The 9,577-nt window shown below is 39.5% G+C and overlaps 1 protein-coding gene across 1 annotated transcript; it reads left to right on the top strand.

Moving 5' to 3' along the window:
• The first annotated feature begins 694 nt into the window (after positions 1-694).
• On the top strand, positions 695-9,577 carry LOC106807514 (tolloid-like protein 1). The gene is made up of 11 exons (XM_014809859.1): positions 695-793; positions 1,061-1,143; positions 1,736-1,950; positions 2,278-2,485; positions 2,885-3,096; positions 3,861-4,086; positions 4,507-4,691; positions 7,486-7,726; positions 7,958-8,110; positions 8,924-9,060; positions 9,543-9,577. The coding sequence occupies exons 1-11, from the start codon at positions 752-754 to the stop codon at positions 9,575-9,577; spliced, it is 1,737 nt and encodes a 578-aa protein (XP_014665345.1). The 5' UTR covers positions 695-751.

Here is a 9,577-nt window from a genome sequence, read left to right as displayed (position 1 = left end):
TAACAAAATTCTTCTTTCACCGTAATATTATGCTACAAGTTTATTTCTCGAAACATGAAGATATTCGAACACGCCCAGTATTGGCTAAAAAACAATTTGTCAAAATTATTATAAGAGCGCACATATACCTACGAGTAGTTTATTATAAAAATGACAGGCAGTCTTCCCGGATTCCCTAAACCGTACCATAGGGCGAGAGATGTGTTTCAGATATCCAATACTGTCCAGCAGAAAAATCATTTTGTTAAAATGTTAATACACATTTAAGCAAAGAGCACATACCTACTCACAAGAAATTAATTACGAAATAATATTTGGTTGAAATTAAGCGTAGAGATCTCGATACTAACGTGCAGTGTAACATATTAAAAAATGTCTGTCAATGATGTTTTTTTTAAATATCAGACGCGCAATCCATTCAAATCTTTCTTTACTGTAGAATTAGGTATGATCCGTGTTCAAGCATACCCTGTGTGTCAAACGAAATATTAGTTGGTGGAACCATATATACACGTAAAATAGGCAGAACATACCCACAAGTAATTTGACAGAAAAACCATCTTTCACTTTCTTAATTACAAGGCGCCCAATAATGTGATTTATTCATTACAAGGCGCCTAATACTGTAGAATGCGGTTAGAACTGTGTTTTGTATATATTTTTTAATTAAGTAATATTTGAATGATACATTATAGATTGTGATCAAGAATTTAGGAGCAGGGAGGGTTCCAAAACTAAAAGCGGTACATTTATGTCACCATACTATCCTAACAACTACCAACCACAGATGCAGGTAATATTCTTAGATCGAATAACGAAAATTAATTATGTAAAAATAACTGGAATCTTTTTATTGGCAATGATATCTATAAAGTTTGAATCTTGTACGTAGGCCTAAGCTTAGAATATTTATCAAATTTGCTATGTGCGGTTGTGAATCTAATGTGAGAGTTTATTAACAGGTTAATGGCCGTTTGTGTTATAGTCTTATAGAATGCGAACACCTTGATTGTGGTATAACAAGCATAATAATATTCTCTTAATTTTTACTGTTTTGCAGTGCCTATACAAGTTCATTGCTTTGCCTAGTGAGAGAGTGAAGGTTGATTTTGATGATTTCGTTCTTCAAGGAAACCCTGCAGAGTAGGTCCAGCGAAAGTTATAGATCCATCGGTGTAAATATTACATGGTCCACATCATAAGCCACATACCATCAGTATATTGTAATTGCGCCCAGCCAGCTGAATTCGCTACATTAGTCTCTTTTTAAGTGAACATCGCCTAACAGTGCACATGCATGCTGAGTACTTATTGTTGGTATGTGAAAATTCTAAAATCGTATTGCATGGATTATTGACTGCAGAAAACTCCCTTTCAACGTATTTCAACTCGCATTGATGTTTTCCAGTAAACATCACGTTTAAGTAGCCTGTGGGGCAGCTTCTGTAAAAACAGAATGTTTTGCGTGAAGTTTTAGCTCATACAGCAGCCAACATATTTCAAACGGAGAGTAAAATCGATCTAATAGCAGAGTTATGGATACACGTCATTTTTGAAAAGAAACACGAATAAAGAACAAGATTCGGTATTGCTCAATACATCCATACGAATCTGTCAACACTACATATATGCATTAACCTTTTAAACGCATTGCCCACAACGTAGTTAAATCCGGGTGCCTAGCGGCTGGTTCTTGAAACATCTGCCTACAAATCCCTCTAACGTCGCCCTATAGGAGATGCCATGAAGATTACGTCGACATCTATGCTGAACTGCAGCAACCAGAGATCCGACTGGAGGATGCAGAGACCACAATTAGCGGCAGGTACTGCGGGCGCATTGCTCCGCGGACGCGCATATCGCTCTACAACATCATTATCGTTGGATTCTACAGCAACGACAATGTGCAAGAGCGGGGATTCAACGCATCGTATCATTTCATGAAAGATGGTAAGTTCCTTTCGGAATTCTGTCTACCTGTGTTCTGGCCAATTAAAGATTATTGTAGAGGGAAGGAGTGCTCACAAAAGAAGTGTATAAATGTGATTAGAGTCAGCTAGAATCATACAGGAGCCTATTCTTAGTGACAGGTGCATTTCTAATAAGCGTTGCAGCTGCTGGAGCAATATCCAGTATCCAACAAAATCTAGGCAGGAATATGCAGGCTTCTTTTTGTTATACACTGTGACTGTACGTAATTATGTTAGTGGGATTCTGTCAACGATTGTCCTGCAACATTTCTTTCATAAGGTTTGCATCGTGCATGCATTTATTTAGAGCGGTATCACGTTGGAGAAAAGGCTCCAGGAACAATATGCGACCAGACCATTACAGCTGCAGCATACTCCGAGGGACAGATTCTCTCGCCCACATACCCTGGTGCTTACCCAAACAATCTTCACTGCACCTACAGCTTAGAAGGAAACCCATTGCAGAGAATACAGTTAATATTTGACGATTTTGATCTGTACTATGGAGGACCACAGTAAGTAACAATTTAACCAATCATTTTCGACAATTTCATGTTTTGATATGGCAGTGACGCAATGATCGGAATAATGGGAAAGAATGCATAGTATTTTTTATTGTATTGATTTATTAGCTTCACTCCCTAAATATGATTGATGCGGGTGCATGCATGTCAGACACAACTTATGCCTATAGCCAAGGTTCTATATCACGTGTCACCATATGCGGTGCATCCTTTCCTCATGTAATTGGAAAAGTTGGATTGTTCGTTAGTTCGGTTATACATGAAATTTGGAAGGGACCTTTAGACAAATGGATCAGTGTGGTACTGGGCCGTCCGTGTGCATATGAAAAGCACGTTAATTTAAGTGATACATCACATGGGCGTAATGAACATTAATATGTTGTGTTACAGTTGTCCGTATGATTGGCTAAAAGTACACGATGGCCGTTCTACCGATGCCCCTCTCATCAACACTATGCTGTGCGGATACAAGCACCGGGGAAAAGTTATCTTTTCTACGAAAGAAAACCTATTTTTAGAATTCCACTCATCAAAGGCTCCGGATTCAGAAAATCTGGGCTTCAACATTCATTTCAAATTCAGCTCTGAGTTTGTAAGCTTAAGTAAGTCAAATCTTTTGATGCCGTTAATAAAATGGGAAGCAATTACTTCCAGCATGATTTCAAAGACGTAGCGAGATAGACCTTTTAGATTAGTTTCATAATATCAATCTATTTGTGTGGGGGGAAATGTGATAGTGTGCCCCTGTCTCTCATCAAGTTCGGCTCAAAAATGTAAATTGCTGTTCCTGTGATGTACATATTCGTCATCTAGGGGATATGAGCAGCGTAAATAATATCAGCAAATCAAAACACAAGATCGAAGTCTCACGTGGTCCAATGGTAATTTCATGGGTTTCCGTAAAAAGGGAACGTCATCGTGCAACTTGTAGTCCTAAATGTGTACTAGTCGCAATCTGACCGGCTTCACTAACAGTTTTCATACTCAAAGTTTGGCGACTAAAATGTTAGATTTCATGATTTCCATGACATGGTCTTTCAGATCCAGTAAGAATCTAATTTGTTACAACTTCTTATAAACGTCCACAGCATACACTTATCACAGGTATTCACAGTTTATCCTAAAATATCCGAAAATTATCCGAAAATATCCGAAAATCAAAAACTAAAAATTGATGTTCTTGATTCTGATGGATTACTTGTGTTTGATTGCTCGAACCTTTTGTATATGATGGAAAAGACCAATGTGATATATTCATGGTCGCTAGTAAGGTCACCGTCAAAAACTACATCGTACACGTGGTACGAATAAAAAAACGTTCAACGATGCCAACACGCATAAAAATCTCTCTGTACCGTACGCGCAGATTTTCTCGGCCTGCCAGAATATCATGTGCGAGGCACTGAGTGTGATCAACGAATCCCAAGCCGTGGCATCTCCAATGGCACAATCATTTCTCCTAATTATCCCCGGAAGTATATGCCCGGGCGCGTGTGCAAGTACCTGGTAGACGGTCTCAATGATGACCAAAATCTGGAAAAGGTGAATCTAGTCTTCCGAGAATTCAACATTCCACGAGATGCTTATGGAAAGTAAGTTGCTTCCTGAAATACTGTAAATTATCTATAAGTATAAGTATATTTGTGTGTATGTGTGTGTGCGCGTATGTGCGTGTTAGTGCGTACGTGCACGTGTGTATACGCGCGCGGGTGTGCGTGCATATGATGATTGTACACGTGTGTGCGCGCATGCGGGCGTGCTTGTGTGTGTGTGTGTGTGTGTGTGTGTGTGTGTGTCGCGCGCCGCACGTGCGTGCGTGCGTGCGTGCGTGCGTGCGTGTGTGTGTGTGTGTAACTGTGTGCGTGTGCGTGTGCGTGTGCGTGTGCGTGTGCGTGTGCGTGTGCGTGTGCGTGTGCGTGCGCGTGCGCGTGTGTGTGCGCGCGCGCGCGCGTGTGTGTGTCGTGATTGCGTTTTTGTAAGTTGTAGATGACATTGCAGACTCATTTTTGTAGGTGTAATGATGGCTATGTTGCATTCTACCTGAATGGTGATGACACCGAAGGAATGCCAAACCACCAGTGGTGTGGAAACTACACATTCCACCCCGTCATTTCTAAAGGACCTCGTTTACTTATGGTGTTACATAGTGGAAACTCGTCTGGTTGGGGATTCAAAGCCCAATACTCATTTCTAACAGGTATAGGCTTTAATGGAGATAAAATATTGTAATATTGTACGCTATAATTTCTCTGTTTTCGGTGTGGGAGGTTAATGCGTAGAGATGGTAGAGATAGTAAAGTAATTAATAAATAATAACACAACGCGGTACTGTTAATAAAATTCAAGAGTAGTTTTTATATTTATTGTTTTTAATCGAGATCTATACCTCTAGTAGCCCTCTTGCTCTACCTCTTCATCTGCCTCGATCCCTTTCCATCCCCGGCCCTTTCTTCTTCTCCTTCAACCTTTCCATCTCGCTCTCTGTATCAATCCATCATATCCATCTTTCTCTGCTTTTCCTTCTAATTCAACCTCTCACTCTTTAATCTATTCTTCATCTTACTCTCTGGGTGATCCATTCCTCACCTCAACTTCTCGTCTACCTCTAACTCTCCCACACCAGGTTGATCTCATTTCTGTAAAACGCCAGAACCACGCGAAACGACTCTACTAAGCGAGGGAAGCAGATTTTTTTCCCATAGGAGTAAAGGTTAACAAATGACGTTGGTTCTATAATATAATCGATTTTTTGTTGGTCCATAGACATTACATATGCGTATAGTAAAGAAATGGATAATTTAAACTGGATGGATATGCCACAAAAGCTATATAGGTAAATGTATTGAGGTTTATAATGATAGTACGTCTATGCGGTGTTTAAAATCTCCAGGGATATGTTGCACCATCAGACAGCACAATGACGGTAAATCGTGAAGCTATTTTCCAACGCAGTGTAAACAAATAGCTGCACGCCGAGGTGGGAGAATCACTGGCTTTATATTCACTGCATGCACTGCTCCACAACCATTACAGTTAGTGTAGAGGTGCTATCAGGGAGTGAATTGAAGCAAGCCGAGTCTATGCTCGGAGTCGATTCACGCTGCGTTTTCTGTGCACTGTGTGTATCAGAATGGCTGAAAACCAGTACATTAATGCGGCTGCAAAAGTACCAATTTAACCGAGCGTGCTCCCTAATTGATTAACAATTGTTCAGGTATAATAACGAAACAATTCTTCTCAGGGTGGCTCAAACGAAGATTGTTATTATTTATTTTAACGATGTGATTTACACGGATGTACGCTGCAGGCGCGGATTTAGGCCGGTTTGCACCGGTTTCCAGAAACCGGTCACAGGCTGGGTATCTTCAGAATTGACCCTCAAAATTCACCAGAATGCACCAAATATAGCCTAATTTTTTTTTAATTCCCGGGGGGCATGCCCCCGGACCCCCCTAGCTGTGACTAGAACTATGGAAACTGGTCACCCAAACCCTCTGGATCCGCCTCTGCGCTGCATGGTGAGATTAGTTAGAATAGAATAGAATCGGTGTATTTAGTATGTGGCCCATTACCGAGCGTGTCTCTGCATAGCTGTCGCCGGTGATATAGGATTCCCGATAGCGCATCCGGCAGCTGCTGCGGCAACAGTGCGGTAGAGCGCAGAGATTCTCGCTATCTGGTATGCAGCGCCGTATGTACGATACATCGCAACTCAATAATGCTGCTCTTATACACTCATCTCTATACACCAACGTGACGTATCTCTACAACGTGACGTAACCATAACGTAACGTAACATACTATCATGGTGTATCAATGATGTGGTGATCAATGGTGTGAATAACTGCTCCTGCTTTGCGCGTGAGAACACATGCTTGTATATCGAGCGCCGGCATTCATGGCATTGACGCGCTAATTACTCAACATACAGTGTAGGCTACAAACAGCCTGCCTGTATGATACGATACCAGTACATCAAAAGATATGACATTTATATATAAATCAGGGTAAATATATATATATATTTATAAATATAGATATATATTTATATATATATATATATAAATATATATCTATATTTATAAATATACTACTTGCGCTACAAACGCATCAGCTGTCCGAATTTATCAAAATTCGTTTTGATGTGGTACTGGTAAAGGTGGATTGGTAACGGATCTTACTTAATGATAAATGTAGTAATAGTATTTCCACGAGGAGAGTGGGAATGATATAGGATGAGAAAGAGGAGAATAAAGAGAGATAGAGACCGAGCGAGAGGAGAAGGGTGAAAGGAGCGAAGAGGGACGGGAAAAGTAGGTACGCGGTAGGTACGGAGAAATTTGTTTATCCACGTTAATTTCCTTGTGGGTTATTTATACGCGACATACCAACCACCCCTCTTTTAAACACAACTTCTCAGAACAGTCTTCTCTTACAGACTGTTCGGGATGGTTGTTGCAAATCTAGCTACGGAACAAACCACATACCGGCTTCAGCGTGTCGTAAACGCTGCAGCAGTTGCTAATGCAATTTCACTAATCAATGCAATTACACGAATCTGCATTCTTGGCAGGCGCATGCTAGCTCGCAGGTAAAATACCGCCAGCCCACATACTATGAGGTCTTACGGCGTACCAATATATAGCATATTATCCACAGAACATCGCTATGCTATGCATCACATCAGCCTTAGGAAATGTAAATTGAATCCGGTAATAAACGGAAACTGAGGGACGCTCACAGCAGGGGTGGCGTCCAATGTCTGCTCGTTCAGTCATGTTTACAGGTGGAACTGCTTATAGTTGTATTTATATTAACTTCACTAGCTGTTAGAGTAAAATGCCAGCCAGGTAACATTGACCGGCTATGGCAAATCATCATCAGCAAACAACCCATCAGTGGAAGAACGTAAACTTCTTCGAAATTGTAGTAGATTTGGTGTTTTTCACTTAGCACATGATGCAAATCGTCCGCGTCTTTTTGGCTTTCAGACTACGGTATACCAGGCACATTGTGTTCACAAAACGATGTGACAGAAGGATCCCCTCAACAATGTTGTTTCACTTACTCTGGCAAAAGTCAGGAGTTAACGGGAGCGTTCGTTTCGCCACGCCATCCGCATAAATATCCTAGCATAACGGACTGCATATACAACTTCGTTGCCAGCCCTAACCAGCTCATTCGCATTCGATTCGTCAAGTTTGACTTGGCATCTGAAGATCCACCACCCGGGTAATATGTCATTTTTGTGTGTTTTTTTCTCTTCGACACGCTTGTTTCTTTATAATACTCGCACGAGCGAGTTCTGCTGTCGCAGTTAATATACCATTTTGCTCACTTGGTAGTAGGCGTCAATGATTTTAGATATATATATATATATATATATATAAAATATCTTTATCGTTTTCCTCATTTGCTTTGAACTATAAAAGTAAGTAAATTTTTATTGTTAATGGAATGTAGGGTGTATCCTCATGGCACAGAATATTGTCAGGACGACTGGGTGGAGATATATCAAATCTGGTCAGACTCACCTAAGGACAGGGAAATGAGAGTAGGTCGATACTGTAAATCGCTTACACCAGGGCCGTGGATTTCAGAGCCAGGAGTTTCAAGGTGAGGATTGGCATAAAATAATTCTAAAAACATAATGAGAAGACAATTATTTGCATAGAGAAGACAATTATTGTATATTACTTAATCTATCTAATAATATCTACATAATATTACACGATACCTCACCAAGGTAATTGATTATTAAAAGGGGCAGGTCTCATAGTTGAAGTTTGAAAGGTGCCTATATTAATTTATTTATTCTTCAATTAAAACTTCTATATTTTAGCTATTGACAGTATATGGACATATTTATTACAGTAGTTTTTGCTGGTATAAAACAGTGCATTTTATTATGATAGCAAGAACAATTTTAGTTATTTTAGGCATCTGGCAATATTATTTTTAAAGAGGCGTCTGTTATAATTAAAGATTACATTTAAAAAAATATTAAAAATGACCCACTGGTGCCTCAATTCGCTGTTCTATATCTATAGACAATATGCCATCATTTGAGTTTGAGGAAACGAAATTCCATTGTAGTACTTCTTACCGTTTCTATGCTAGCTGGTGTAAACTGTGGCCCATTGATCTTTCTTTCTGCCTGGCTTACCGGCAATAACTATATTGTGGGTACTAAATCGTACTGATCGAAGCAATTAGGTTTCTTTCAAAAAAGTGATACCGAGGAAAACATTCAATAAATTCTAATGCGTGCAACTCATTCACTCTATTAATATTTAAATGGCATTAGAAGCTATTCTATTGAACGCACAATTAATGTATTGCATTTAGTAAACTACATCTTTACATTTTAATTCGCAATCGATTCATGAATAATTTTACGCTTCTTAATTGTCAATCGTTTTGCTGCAGGTTAAAGGTCTTGTTTCACTCTAACAAAGATCACCAAGCTCAGGGGTTCAGCGCCGTTTACACATTTGTTAAAGGAAAAGCTAAAGTTGCAGATAGCAAGACATCGGCGCAAGCACTGACCTACGAGCGAGAAACGAGTAACGAACTATTTCTTTTTGCTTCTGCTGTTTTCGGTGTTTCTTATTCTAGCAATCCGCCACAACTGACCAATTTATGTAAAGTAATAAAGCTAAATTTAACAGCCTACATTTCTGCATTATTAAGTCGTTTAATAGTTAGTAGTTAAAATTAGTAAAAATTTTGTATGTTTATTAGTTAGTGGATAAACGTTTCATAGTTTAGGCTGACTGTTATTTAAATGAAAAAAACGATCGTTATAAAATGATGTAGCCCTATACGTTCATCAGTGTATGTGTTTATCTACGTGTAGTTAGCCACAAACACGTTGCTCTCGCGGTAGTGTAAAGTTGTGATGTAGCGCAACAATGTAAAATTAACCATTTAAAGTTAACTGTAAAGTTAAAGTAAAATCATGTTAAAAAACCTGCATTACCGCTTGCAAATGGTTGCGCTCCACTGGTGCACTATGGGCGTAAACGTGCTATCGCGGGCATGGTAGTTGAAACCATAGAACTAGAAATAGAAGACTTCTAG

The sequence above is a fragment of the Priapulus caudatus genome, unplaced genomic scaffold (genome assembly GCF_000485595.1).
Source record: "Priapulus caudatus unplaced genomic scaffold, Priapulus_caudatus-5.0.1 Scaffold220, whole genome shotgun sequence".
In the NCBI taxonomy this organism is placed as follows: Eukaryota; Metazoa; Priapulida; class Priapulimorpha; order Priapulimorphida; family Priapulidae; genus Priapulus; species Priapulus caudatus.
Note: the sequence above shows the minus strand (reverse complement) of the source record. Positions and strands in the feature narration are given on the sequence as shown.

Bases quoted from the DNA above. Each gene is read 5' to 3' on its own strand.
- LOC106807514 (XM_014809859.1), top strand. From the start codon at position 752: ATGTCACCATACTATCCTAACAACTACCAACCACAGATGCAG. The intron at 1,951-2,277 runs GTAAGTTCCTTT...GCATTTATTTAG, and splicing joins GTATCATTTCATGAAAGATG to AGCGGTATCACGTTGGAGAA. The intron at 2,486-2,884 runs GTAAGTAACAAT...GTTGTGTTACAG, and splicing joins CTGTACTATGGAGGACCACA to TTGTCCGTATGATTGGCTAA.